Source organism: Rhineura floridana, chromosome 4 (genome assembly GCF_030035675.1).
Source record: "Rhineura floridana isolate rRhiFlo1 chromosome 4, rRhiFlo1.hap2, whole genome shotgun sequence".
In the NCBI taxonomy this organism is placed as follows: domain Eukaryota; kingdom Metazoa; phylum Chordata; class Lepidosauria; order Squamata; family Rhineuridae; genus Rhineura; species Rhineura floridana.
Genome location: NC_084483.1, coordinates 112,986,675 through 113,001,460, shown reverse-complemented (window position 1 = coordinate 113,001,460; position 14,786 = coordinate 112,986,675). Strand labels below are relative to the sequence as shown.

Here is a 14,786-nt window from a genome sequence, read left to right as displayed (position 1 = left end):
AACCAAGATGGAGACAATAGTCAAGAAGTCAGAAGAAGGCTAAGACTGGGGAGGGTAGCTATGAGAGAACTAGAAAAGGTCCTTAAATGCAAAGATGTATCACTGAACACTAAAGTCAGGATCATTCAGACCACGGTATTCCTAAGTATGGATGTGAAAGTTGGACAATGAAAAAAGGCGGTAAGAGAAAAATCAATTCATTTGAAATGTGGTGTTGGAGGAGAGCTTTGCACATAGCATGGACTGCAAAAAAAGACAAATAATTGCGTGTCAGAACAAATTAAACCAGAATTATCATTAGAAGCTAAAATGATGAAATTGAGGTTATCATACTTTGGACACAAAATGAGAAGACATTATTCACTAGAAAAGACAATAATGCTGGGAAAACAGAAGGGAGTAGAAAAAGAGGAAGGCCAAACAAGAGATGGATTGATTCCATAAAGGAAGCCACAGACCTGAATTTACAAGATCTGAACAGGATGGTTCATGACAAATGCTCTTGGAGGTCGCTGATTCATAGGGTCGCCATAAGTCATAATCAACTTGAAGGCACATCCTAACAACAACAACAAAACCTTAGCCAAATTACCAATTTGTGCAGAGTAGTAATCCCTACCAAAGGTTACTTTGTTCCAGCAAATAATTTGTTTGTAATATTAATCTATAAACTGTTTTACGCCACACTGGTACCTACTGGTGAAGGGCGGGCAATGAACAGAACATCAGTACCATTCCAACAGTTCTTTAGCTAATGAACTGAACACCCTGGTAAAATGATAGTTAATATGTTGTTGCAGAGTATATGGCTGAAGCCTCATGGAAACTTGTGAAACAAAAACATGCTCATCTATATTCTATTTATTTGCTGTTAGTTAACAGTTGTTGTTAAGATCATCCTATAGAGGACCTTTAAACTCCCCAAGAATCAATAGATATATATAATTTTCCATTCCTTCAGCTATTAAGGCTGCAGCTGTCCAGGAGAGCAAACTTGTGTTATGTGTTGCTACTCTGGAAAATACTTCCAAACAAAAGGGCCATCTGCTAGAAATAACCTTCACATTCTCATGAAGCTCATGAAGCAACTGATATTTATTTATATGCCTATGGCCCTTTAGAGGAACCAACACAGTCTTCCCAAAGGGTCGATATTCTGGTGTGTTCTGAGGGGGAAAACCTAACAGTCTCCACAGACATGTCTTTATAACTCTTCAATACTGTATGAACATTCTGAGGTCCAAATAACCCGGAATTGGCAACTTTTGGACTGGAAAAGATGTTGTAGCTGGATCTTATGCAACACTCCTGAATGACTGATGTGACAACCCCATAATTATTGAGTGGCATACCTTTATTATATGTTGTTATCATTATCATCATCATTATCATTTTCATTTTATTTTCCTCTTGCTTAAGGACTCAAGGTTCATGAGCTAATAATGTCCATCAAGGCAGTCTGTCACACAAGAAAAAATACATTGGCATATGCCACTGTGAACTGATCAGTTTGAGACAAAGGAGGAACAGAAATAGCCCATCCTCGAGACTTTTATCAGGAGCAGGAAACACCCCTGAGAAGTAGAAGGGATGGACTTTGCATTGTGTCCCAGACTGTTGTGGCCATGGTTTATTAGAGACCATTTCATCACTTCTTTATACCTTCAGAACATACCATATCTAACCCCAACTGATCTAATGTTATACTGAGCAAGCAAAGGCTGCTCTGCTAATAAAGAAGTGGATGCCCCTGTATGGGACATTATGGAAACTACTGCTCACATTACAATAGAGAGCAATGACAGCTCTCTGCCTTTGAGAAGCTGACTGCAGCTTCTAATTACTGAATGGGGAGGCTGGAACCCAGTACAGTAGGGCCCCGCTTCTCAGCACCCCATTTTTTGGTGTTCCGCTAATACAGCGCCAGCAAGGCGATCAGCTGGAGGGGGAGCTAGAGCTTCCCGCGCTCCAGCTGATCTCGCCGGAGGAGGAGAAGATCAGTTGTAGATCGCTACAGTTGATCTCCTCCTCTTCTGGCGCGATCAGACTCCCGCACTCCAGCTGATCGCACCGGAGGAGGGGAAGATCAGCTGTAGCGCACTACAACTGATCTTCTCCCCCAGCACAATCAGCGGGTTAGGTTCCAGACCCCCGTGCTACAGCTGATCCGCTTTTTGGCGGTTTTTGCCTTTCGCCAGGAGTCTGGAACCTAACCTGCCGTATGAGTGGGGCCCTACTGTAACTCTTCCCTTCCTGATGTGGAAGTGCCCAAATTGGCCCCATATACAGTACTTGGAAACTGTGGCAATGTAGTGGAATGGTGAGTAGTAAGATGTTGCTGTAGAATAGCATGAGCCTTAAAACAGAATTGATGACTATTACTGAGCAGTAGGATGCACTTCATGCACCTAAGCTATTCTTCTAACGTCGTGTCCAATGGTTGTGCTATCTCTTTTGGTAGATGAGCTTTAGACACTAAAGTAACCAGTGGCAAATTAATTGCTAGTAATCAGAGTTTATGCATAAACTCTGGGTCTGGAAAGTAGTATTTATTTGCCAAAAACATTAGTTTTTTAGTCTTAAGAAGTGTTTCCCATTCAATCTAAGTCTTTTACTTAGGAGCTGGTCTGGAATCACCTTGAGATTAGTACTAGGTTCTTTTGGAACCTCTGTACTTTGGATCAGTTTGTTTGTCAGGATGATCCAATGCCACTAACATTCTACAAAACGAATAAAATGTTCATCCTTAACAGCATGTGAGATACTTTCTTTTCAATCTGTACCAGGAAATTACTTCGTTCCTCCTCCTCAATATCTGGCATCACCTGAGGATCAAGGGAATCAGTGTCCATAGCAGCATCTGGCTGTCTAGCAACCTGTGATATCACCCTGAACTTTGGCCGCTGGCCTCTTGCAATTGCATGCAAGTCTGGGAACTTAACACCTTTCTCTTCTGAAGCGGAATTGTGCCCATGATATGGCTTTCTCCTAATCTGACTGTGCGTCAGACTAATTAATTTTTTTCCCTATCATCATCATAGTTTTTGCATGACTTGGCAGCAACAATTTGTGGATAACCAGGCTGATCAGCCTGTCTGTGGATGGACTGAGCAACTATGCACTGGGAATTAGAAAACAGCAGTGGTATCTCAGCAAATGAGAGATTCAACATCTTCCAGCCAAACTTCTCTTATCTGCTGCACAAACAGACACTAACCAGATAACCACATGGACTGAGTGTCCTGCTCAGTTGATCTGAATGTAGGCAATTAGCACATATAGCCCCTGCATTTTCTTTGTAGAGACCACAGTTTTGTTTTGTTTTTAATGAAACGTCTGTATATTGCTTATGCCCACAAATTCATCACTTGATGAAGATAACACACATGAAGCAGCCCCTAGTACTTGTGTCTGAGGTGGGCGCTTAACATTTCACAGAAGCACAGCTGCATGCTTGATTGCAGTTTGCCAAATGGAATTACTGTACTTCACCTGACCAGGACTTCCAGGCCACGCTTTTCTCATATAGTGTGTCCTCCTGGTCTCCAGCAACTCAGCTGCCCTTGTAGTGGCCACTAGTTGCTGCCCAATCATTGCCCCTTAAACGAGGTGGACATCCTATCCTCCACGGGACTACCTAAGACTACTGAGGGAACGCAGCAAGGTTACTCAGACTAAATAGTTAATTTACAATTCCATAGACATCAGGAGTTGACTTTGCCATCCTTTATGGAAAGCCTCAAAGTGGGCTGCTCTTCCACCTGTGAACTATCTATATCCTTCTTCAGAGAGACAACTGAATCATCATACATGTCATGAACCTGTAATGGTCATGAGTTAGTAAAAATTTGATGACAACACTTTGGCTCCAGTAAGGGACTCTGGGAGATGGTTACAGTTAGAAAAGACAAGCCTTTGCCAATTTGTAAAGTTAAGTTTCATTTTCCAGCTGAAGACGGTTAGAAGAAGCCTTAACAAGCTGCACCTGTTTATCTTTGCTGATTAGCAAGTGCCTGGCACCCAAGGTCATCCTTGGCCTATGCAGTTGGAAAACACCGTTGGGAGAGGGGCCTGAAGGCGCGAAAATGTGAGAAACATCGAGAAGAAAGTTACATCAGTCAATTCCTGATTGGTCAATTAATCTTGGACCGTTAGGATCCTTTTCCCTTAAGTATAGGGCTAGGGACCCATAGCCTTTGTTCTCTGTTCTCTGCCTATGCTGACTGGCACCAGAGTTCCAAACCTTTTCTGCCTTATGGTTCCTGGGGTTGCTTATGGGAAGGCAACCTATGTCTGGTTCCATTACTTTATGTTGAACATCCATCTCTCTTAGGAGAGGTGCCACGCAACCAACTACCTCGTCTGTAAGTAGTTAGGTGAGTTAGTTTGTTATTTTCTTGTTGTGTGTATGAATTCTCTTGTAAGAACCTAAACCCCTGTTGGGTGAATGGTCTTAAAGGATTACTTGCTGCTATATGATATGTGCACTTATATATTTTAATAAAGCTACTTCTATTTAACCTGGTGTGTTCATTTGAGAGAAGGGGTGGTTCTGAATTCAGTGTTTTGACCCAATCTCAGTCACTCACTACCAAAGAGGGTTAAGAAGTTAAAAGCTTGGATTTTAAGTGTTAAACCAGAGGTGCCTGGCAAGGAGTGTAACTGTGACTCTTGCCTTTTAGGACCTTGGTTTTATATACCTTCTGGGCTCAGAGATCCCCTGGCTCTGAGTGGACCAGTATACAGGGGTGGTGGCAGCCTACCTTCTACCTTGCAGGGTTGTTGTGAGCGTACACAGCCTTGACAAGGGTGAAGTAATAGCTTTTTGGTTCCAGTCTCATTTCCCTAAGGGTGGGGGTCTGAGCCTGATGCATGATCCCGGGACCTTGAGGGTCGGGCGGGCATGACATGGCTGGCAGTGGTGAGGATCGAAGCCATTCCTGCTCTTAAGTGAACACGCTGTGTGAGATAAGTGCATTGCAGCAAGTTGTAAATTTTAAAGAGACTTCTGACACAATTGTTTGTTACTTTGGGTAGTAAGGTTAGTGCAGAATGTCGCAAAAGATAAAAACTAGATCTCAAAAGAATGGAGCCGAGGATGTGCTCCTGGCAGACACTGCGTTGCCTAGTCAGCTTGTTCAGCTGGAAGAAGGCGCTGCTGCTCTGTCGTTTATACCTCAGCCTTCTGTGGATGACAAGGAGTTCGTGTCTAAGCAAACTGAGGATAGCGAAGATGAGGAGGAATCAGATTTGGATGAGGAAGAGCTGCCTAGGAGCATGCAGCGCTACCTGGCTAAGCAAATGAAGCTGTTGTCCCTGCAGTTCAAGGCTATGGAGGAAGATCGCCGGAGTAGGGAAAGCTTTGCTCGTGAGATGCAACAACCGCGAGGAGGAAGACCAGACCTCCATAAAAAATCTTTTCCGACCTTTCGTGAGACAGATGACATCTTTACCTTTTTCCAAGTTTTTGCTCACTCTTGTAGAGATCAAGGTGTGCCTAAAAAGTACTGGATGAGTGCTTTACGCATTAATGCTGAAGGCGAGTTGAGAGAACTGTTGAACTCTTTGCCATTGGAGTATGCAGATGATTTTGACTACTTTTATGCTCTGGCCAAATCTCACTTTGCTTTAACAGCAGAGGATTGTTTTCGGCGCCTAGAGGCAGATCAAAAGAAGCCTCGGGAAAGCTTCTCAGCTTTTTCTGCACGGATGGGCAGGAATGTGGAGCGCTGGGCAGACACGGCTGAAGCTGTAACTCGAGAGGAGGTTTTAGACCTGTTTGCTAAAGAACTGTTTTACAGACGCCTCCCTCGAGATTTGATGGCTCTGGTTAGAGATCAGCAGCCCCGTTCGCTGGCTGAAGCAGGCGTGCTAGCAGACCGTATGTTTAAAAACAGAGCTGGAGAAAAGTTTACTTTGTTTAGGAAACCGGAGAATGTTCCTGGGAAACCGTCGGGGCGAGAGACTTCGGGTATGCAGAAACCATGGCAACCGGCGAGGGAAGAGAAAGGGGGGCCTGCTGGCTACTTCAAAGTGCCTTCCGCCTGGCCCGAGGCTGCATTGCAAGAGAAGCCCCGTGGAGAAATAATTTGCTTTAAACGTGGGGGAATTGGTCATAAGGCTAATTCCTGTTCTAAAACCTTGCTTAAGTCCAATCATGCTGGAAGGAAGAATCCAAAAGTTGCTCCAGTTGCGCGTGTAAGAGACTTAGCGTCCCCTGGAGCGGAACCCCCTGAACTTTCTTCATGGTCGTCAGCCGAGGAGAATGAAGGAGCAGAATCGGATTTTGTATTTTCTGCCCCAAATTCACAAGACCGTCCTGAGACTCCTCGTGGACCAGTTGTTAAAGCCCTGTCGGTGAGTGTTGCACAAAATATATCCGGGGGCAAAGAGGGAGAAGAAAAGGATGGTTTGCTGCCAGGGAGGGACTCTCCAGAACCTCTTTCATCGGAATGTAAGGAATGGGTTCAAACGCAGTTTTCAGAACCCATATATGTTAATTGTATTCAGGTCATGGGACGGGTAGATTCGGGCGCTGAGCTCTCCAGTGTTGCTGAACACTTGGTGAAGCCAGAGCAATATGTCCCTGACTTACAAGTGACTGTCATGGCATATGGACCCAGGGCAGTGCAAGCTCATGTGGCTGAGCTGGTGCTTTCATACAAGAATTGGACTGGGCGCCATAGAGTTCTAGTTCATTCAACCAATAGTTTGTGGGACGTTTTGATAGGAACAGACCTGCTTTTCCTGCACCATAAAGAGACTGAACGTAGGGCGGAGAGGGATGCTCTTGCTAAGTCTCAAGTTTTGTTAGACACCTGGAAATGTAGTGGGAGAGAAGCCAAGGCTTCAAAGGAACGGGCTGTGCGCTTGCCACAGGGAAAAAGTTCGCTTTTGCAGCCCAGAGGAGGGGGGCTGATGGAATGCAAAGTGCCGCCTGTTGGCTCTCAAGGAACTAAGACAGCTCTAATAAAGAATGAAAGCCTTCAAAGTTGTAAAAGCAAAACAGAAGTTAACTTGGCTGTTTTATTACAAGCTGAGGAATCTGAGCCTCTTAATAGACATTTAATTATGGCTTGTACCAAGGCGTGTGAATTTGCAGAGGATTCTTTGGATTTGGTTACAGACAGCCAACAAGCAGGGGGGATAACTGAAATTACCCTACCCGAAGGTTTGACTCAGGAGCAACGAAAGCAATTAGTTCAAATCCTGATGGACTTTAAACCTATGTTTTCCAGTAAGCCTGGAAGAACTGACTTGGCTATTCATTCCATTAACACCGGGAATCATCCCCCTATGCAAGCTTCTCCGTATCAAGTTACAGGGCGGAATGCAGAGGTGGTAGAGAGGGAAATCCAAGCTATGCTGGAAATGGGAGTTATTGAACCCTCTACCAGTCCCTGGTCCTCCCCTATTGTGCTAGTGGCTAAACGGGAAGCTAATGAAGTGCGTTTCTGTGTGGATTACAGGAAGCTGAACCAGATTTCCCAAGTGGATCCGTATCCTTTGCCTAGGATGGACCATTTAATAGAAAGGCTGGGAGCAGCAAAATACATCACTACACTGGATTTAACCAAGGGATATTGGCAAGTGCCTCTAGATGGGGACGCTGCTGTGAAATCTGCTTTTGTCACGCATATGGGCTTGTTCCAGTTCAAGGTTCTCCCATTCGGACTTCGAAATGCTCCAGCCACGTTCATGAGGCTTATTAATTCTGTGATTAATGGCCTAGGTGAATTTTCTTGTGCGTATCTGGACGATCTGGCCATCTTTAGCCCTGACTGGAAGTCGCATTTGAATCATTTGAGAATTGTTTTACAGCGACTGCAGGCCGCTGGACTAACCATCAAAGCGCAGAAATGTCAATTTGGACTGGGGGAAGTTGTGTATTTGGGCCACAGGGTGGGGCAGGATTGTGTCAAACCCCTGGAGGCTAAGATCGAGGCTATTCAAAATTGGCCTGTCCCTAAGACCAAGAAACAAGTTCAATCTTTTTTGGGGTTAGCCGGCTATTACAGAAAATTTGCCCCACATTTTAGCAGTGTTGCTACCCCTCTAACTGAACTGTGCAAAAAGACTATGCCAATGCGTGTCATTTGGACTGATAAATGTCAAAGTGCTTTTGATGCTTTAAAGACGATGTTGGTAAACTATCCTGTTTTGAAAGCTCCTGATTTTTCAAGCCCTTTTGTAGTTCAGACGGATGCCTCTAACTTTGGGCTTGGAGCTGCCTTGCTCCAGGAAGATGCTGCTGGAGAATTGCACCCTATTGCATACATTAGTAAGAAATTGCTTCCAAGAGAGCGCAATTTGGCTACCATTGAAAAGGAGTGTCTTGCTTTGGTTTGGGCTCTTGATAAGTTACGCCCGTACCTATGGGGACGTCATTTTCAATTGCAGACAGACCATTCTCCTTTGTGTTGGTTGAACAGGATGAAAAACTCCAACCAAAAATTGTTACGTTGGAGTCTGGCCCTCCAAGATTTTGATTTTACAATCCAGTTCATAAAGGGGCGTGATAATATAGTAGCTGATGCTCTATCTCGCCTATCTGTTCCAGTTGATTGATATTTGATTCATGCCTATTTCACTGACTGATTTCCCGGCTCTGATGACCTCTGGACTGTTTTTAGACCTTGTTTTACTCTTTTACGCTTTTAACATGTTTTATGGACTTTTTAAAGATTTTATGGCTTATGACCTTTTCTGAACCCGGACCAGTTTTTGGATCACCCCATTTTTTATTCTATTTCTTTATTTTTCTCTTTATATAATAAAGTCTTCTTTTCTTGGGTGTTTTAGGGGTCCCTTAATTTTTTTTCTTTGTTGTTTTGTTTTGTTGTAATTTTGAATATAGTTAGAAGGCATAAGACAAGAAGTAGCTCACTTGCTTAAAATGTATCAATTTGTTTTTTTTCTTTTTTTTTATATATGCTGTATATATAGTGCAATGTTGATGGAATTTTTTGATTGTTCCCTTATCCCTGGTTGCTGTGGCGATGACGCAGAACTATCCAGAGTTCTGACATCATCTTCCCAAAAAGGGGCGTGTCATGAACCTGTAATGGTCATGAGTTAGTAAAAATTTGATGACAACACTTTGGCTCCAGTAAGGGACTCTGGGAGATGGTTACAGTTAGAAAAGACAAGCCTTTGCCAATTTGTAAAGTTAAGTTTCATTTTCCAGCTGAAGACGGTTAGAAGCCTTAACAAGCTGCACCTGTTTATCTTTGCTGATTAGCAAGTGCCTGGCACCCAAGGTCATCCTTGGCCTATGCAGTTGGAAAACACCGTTGGGAGGGGGGCCTGAAGGCGCGAAAATGTGAGAAACATCGAGAAGAAAGTTACATCAGTCAATTCCTGATTGGTCAATTAATCTTGGACCGTTAGGATCCTTTTCCCTTAAGTATAGGGCTAGGGACCCATAGCCTTTGTTCTCTGTTCTCTGCCTATGCTGACTGGCACCAGAGTTCCAAACCTTTTCTGCCTTATGGTTCCTGGGGTTGCTTATGGGAAGGCAACCTATGTCTGGTTCCATTACTTTATGTTGAACATCCATCTCTCTTAGGAGAGGTGCCATGCAACCAACTACCTCGTCTGTAAGTAGTTAGGTGAGTTAGTTTGTTATTTTCTTGTTGTGTGTATGAATTCTCTTGTAAGAACCTAAACCCCTGTTGGGTGAATGGTCTTAAAGGATTACTTGCTGCTATATGATATGTGCACTTATATATTTTAATAAAGCTACTTCTATTTAACCTGGTGTGTTCATTTGAGAGAAGGGGTGGTTCTGAATTCAGTGTTTTGACCCAATCTCAGTCACTCACTACCAAAGAGGGTTAAGAAGTTAAAAGCTTGGATTTTAAGTGTTAAACCAGAGGTGCCTGGCAAGGAGTGTAACTGTGACTCTTGCCTTTTAGGACCTTGGTTTTATATACCTTCTGGGCTCAGAGATCCCCTGGCTCTGAGTGGACCAGTATACAGGGGTGGTGGCAGCCTACCTTCTACCTTGCAGGGTTGTTGTGAGCGTACACAGCCTTGACAAGGGTGAAGTAATAGCTTTTTGGTTCCAGTCTCATTTCCCTAAGGGTGGGGGTCTGAGCCTGATGCATGATCCCGGGACCTTGAGGGTCGGGCGGGCATGACAATACACATTCTGTTGCATCTCAGTGGTTTGTCTGCCAAACCTCTGTACTATCAGCCTCAGTGCTCTACCTCTGGACACATCCTGTGGGTCTGGTGAAGCATTGTCTCATGTTCTCTGTTGCCCCTGCTGCTCAATAACAGTATTGTTTGGCTGACTCAAATGAACACTGTATTGCATTCTACTGGAAGGTAATTGATTATTTACTGATGAAGGGTGTGCTTGTGTAACTTACAGCATTTGTGCAGGTGCTACTTGAAAAGACTGGCAAAATGCAGCTAGTTCTGCAGAAATGTTATCCAACAGGGCTCTTCTAATGTGATCTAATGCAGAAGGACTTAAATGGAAAGATTCCACCTGCTGAATTTCCTGATTGAAATCGAAGATGGCAGCACTGTTCAAATTAACTGTCTGTGTTGAATCGTTATGCTGTTGCTGCTGTTTTTGACCAGAGGTGGCAGCATTGCAGAATGCTGCACTGCACCAACCGCTCCAGCTGCTTTGTGGCATGACTTTAATCTTTTAGAGTGCTCTGTAGAAACTTGGTTATGATCCTTGTGTTTTTAACTAACATCTTTTTCTCTGAGCGGGCTGAAGGCACTACTGCACCAACAGCTCTTGCCGCTTTCTGTACTGATTTTACTTTTTGGAGTGCTCCTTGGGCATTTCGCTGCTAGAAGGGTTCCCCCCCCCTTCAGAAAAGTCTTCTTTGTCACAGTTGAAGCAATACACAGAATTCATAAAACAAAATTAATTTGAACACCTCAGCTAATTATGTAGGTAATTAATGCAAGGTATCGAACACTCATTGCAATCAATTTAACAATATAATAAATTGACCAATGGACATAACGAACACTTAACAGTCACTCACACACACACACAATTCATTTGGACAAAAATGTAAATGATACTCAAACACAAACCACTCATAAAGGAATTCAGAAACAACAAATCAACAACAGTAGGTAAAGATTTGGGATTCTAAGTAAGGATATAAGCCAACCAGAGTGAAGAGCAAGGTGAAAACAGTACTGCTCAAGCCAGGCAGTAAAATGAACTGTCACTCCATGGGAGAGGCTAAGGAGAGAGTCATTTGGAGTGTTAACTCTTTCCTGCCTCAAGCAACAGGAGAGGAAGACAATATCCCACTTGGGGGTGTCTCGGTGCCCACTGGAGCAATAGGTAGTCTCAAAATGGAATTTGATCTTGCTGGTTTTTATTCTATTTGAATAATAATCCAGTGAAACAGCTCAGAAATATTTATAAAGAGCAAACAAATGTGGATTATTCTTGCAAAATGATTGTTTGATAGGAATATTGTTAGTTCTCAGTAAGACTCAATAATCAGAAGTGTATTCTGCCTCTTAATTTTATTGTAAGAAATCTGCTAACTGGAAATTGGACAAATAGTTCTGTAGTAAATATCTGTCTAGTGTTCAGTTTATTTGTGATTTTTATTGGTCAGAATGCAGGTGGAATCAGAAGAGTATATAAACAGTAAGTGGGATGCATAAGAAATTATATTTTGCAAGATACAATCAGTCAAATAAAATGTATTTTGCTAGTTATTTACTGCCTGAGAAAAATTCTACTCAAGCAAATAATTGAATTGTTAGTATCACTGAGGTGTCTTTCTCTAGTGCGGTTCAGTATATAAATAGTTAATGATACATCATATCTCCTATTTTTCAGTGCAGCAGAAATGTGGTGCTTTATATAGATTAAGAAAAAAACTACATTAAAGTTTAGTATGTCTGGCAGAGTTGTGAGAACAATTTAATTTAATTTGTATTTATTTAAAAATAAATTATTTTAAAAATATGTAATCTGACTAATCAGCTATGCTTCAGAGCTTAAAACTTAGTTCAAATAGTATAGCTTTAAAATGCTTCCAGAGAGCCAGTGTGGTGTAGTGGTTAAGGTGTTGGACTACGACCTGGGAGACCAGGGTTTGAATCCCCACACAGTCATGAAGCTCACTAGATGACCTCAGCCTCAGAGGAAGGCAATGGTAAACCCCCTCTGAATACTGCTTACCATGAAAACTCTATTGATAGAACTGGCCAGACTTGGTATGAATACTTTCTTTTCCTGGTCAGCAAAGCACCTTCTCTTGCTGTACTTTAGGCTCTAGTTTCCAGCTGAAGCCATTCACTTCAAGAATTTGAGCTGGAAAAAACACCCTTAAGGTCAAGATTCAGTCCAATGCCCCAAGGTCCCTGCTTTTGTGCTGAAACTGTAGTTTACAACCTCCTGGTTCAACCTAAAGTTTGTAACTTTGCTAGAGGTGATAAGCCATGATACTGAAACATCACAAGAATTTGGCAGAATATTTGCAAGAACAGTCATACAACCCATACCTGCAGTTTTAGAGGTTTCACTGCTTTATCACATCAAAATGATGTTGTGGCTCTTAATTGCTGCTATATGATTTTCTTTTATTGCCTCAGAATATTCAGTTCTTTTATTTATTTATAAAAAAGTAAACGTTCCTGTCATCTACACAATACCCAATTATTTCTCAACAGTTATTTCTCATTTTTAAAGTGTTTCTTTTCATGCAGTTTCTCTCTCCTGCTTCTCATGGTTTACCCCAAGTGAGGGGCCCTCCAGCCTGCGGTCCCAATTTGGCCAAGCATGGGTCCCAATTTGGCCTATGAGGCAGTTTTCTCCTCATCATGCCCATCAGTTATGTCAGGTGTGGGGCAGGTAGAGACAGAGCTGGATAGGCCATGTGACTCAGTTCCTTGTGGGGAACTTGATTGCACTGACAATTGCAGAAAGCAGCTTTGCCAATCCTATTCTTAATACTGGCAAGCATAGGGCTTTCAAAGCCTCTTGTATTGTGGTTCTCAAACACCTGACAACCAGCTGAAAATAAATTAGAAAAACTATTGCCACAACTACACAACCAACCTGTCTCTGCTTAGGACCAATCAATGTTACTAAGGCCAAAATCATTTCTGTGTGTTTAAGCCTCCATGTGATAGCATCTGGCAGTGGCTTTCCACAAAGATCAGTCAAACTGCATGGTAGGTATCCGTGCCATTGTATCCTCCTGCAAGCCTGTGGTTTTGGCATGGTTATTTACCACATTATTTGGTTCCATATGTGGGAAACTGATTCTAAACATGTAAGCCTGGTCACTCAATAGCAAGCATGACAAAGCAAAAGCAGTAACACTTAAATGAAGTCGTAGCACATGACACAAATTCTCAGTTCATAAATTATTGAGGCAGGTACATATACAAACATATTAGAAGTCCCTTCATGTATAATAATAATCCAGTATGCAACATATAATACTTACATTGACTACTTAAAGGCCTCTCAGTAGATATGAAATGAAATGCAGGAATAATAGCATGGCCCTTCCCAACAGAATTCACCATTTCTTCCTCAGAATCCAGAACTTGTACTTTAATGATTGTATCTGATTTAGAGGTCTGTACCTGCACTGTAGCAATAAGTGGTGTTGTGACTTTTACAGCATACCTGAAGAGGAGAAACCAAATATCAAGACAGATAAACTGAGACAGATGTTATTATCTTCAGCAAGTCTAAGATCTCAGTCTTAAAACATTGTTGCTTTGGAAAGCTGACTATTATTTCACTCTCCGGTCAGTAAACTCCAAGATGGAAGTTAACTTATATGTTTAGAATTGGTTATTTATTGCTGTGCCAACTAACATGAGGAAACTACAGTTATTAAAATAGAACTGCAGTTAATATGTCACTACTGACAACAATATTAAACTGACTGACTGAATACTAAGTTCAGTAGAAGTGTCTCAAAAAAAAGTGAGATACTATGCTTTAGAATCTGTAATAATGCATCTGTGTGAGTAAACAATAAAATTAGCAAAGTCTTACACAGTGCTTTGATGGCCTTTTGGAAGCAGTTTATAAAGTTGTTGAATGAATAAACTGGACCGTTGGTCTCATCTGAAAGATGGGTTTTCCAGATATGATGTAAGCAAGAGGTTATTACCACCACCTAGTGTCCAAAGGCAGGAATGCATGGGAGTCAAAACTTCTGATGCTCCTTCGTGTCTGATCCCAATCCATTCCAGATGACTCGCACCCAGAATCCACAATCAACTCAGAAGAAAAATTTGTTAGAAGAAGCAACACAAATGACTAAAACTCCACTTGCCTCCCAACCAAACAGGAATATAAAAAGTAGCCTTAGTCACAACAAGAAAAAACAATTTAGAACAATGCAACTTGAAAACAGATAAACATACGCAGATCACATCCCCTCAAACAAGATAGGCAGCCCCCCCAGAAAGCCCTGATGGCAGGATACCTGGGAAAACCACCTTTCAGGTGAGACCAATGGTCCGTTTTCTCCAGGTAGCATGCCATCAGGAGGGATGTACCAAAGCAGTCCCAGTAGGGTGGGCCCAGGATGCCTAAGAGGAGGAGAACACCTGTTGCAATATGCACCTACCAAAGGAAGCATCTGCAGAAGCATAACAATCTACTTTGTAATGCCTAATGAAAGAATTTAGAGTAGACCAAACCACAACTCTACAGATATCTGCAATAGGAGCACTGGTTGCGAAGGCAGCTGTAATGGCCACTGACCTAGTGGAGTGAGCTATGATGTTTTGGGGCACTGGAACATTAAGGGACTCAT

At 42.4% G+C, this 14,786-nt stretch overlaps 1 protein-coding gene across 12 annotated transcripts in view; it reads right to left on the bottom strand.

The window, feature by feature from the left end:
- Nucleotides 1-14,786, bottom strand: part of ADGB (androglobin) — a 244,834-nt gene that overhangs the window by 69,774 nt on the left and 160,274 nt on the right. For all 12 annotated transcript variants that reach the window (XR_009762282.1, XR_009762281.1, XR_009762283.1 and 9 more), the window contains one exon: nucleotides 13,455-13,639. Coding sequence is in view for 8 of the 12 variants with exons in the window: in XM_061624063.1 (XP_061480047.1) it covers nucleotides 13,455-13,639 (185 nt within the window). In the remaining 4 variants the exon portion in view is untranslated. The remainder of the gene's footprint in view (nucleotides 1-13,454; nucleotides 13,640-14,786) is intronic.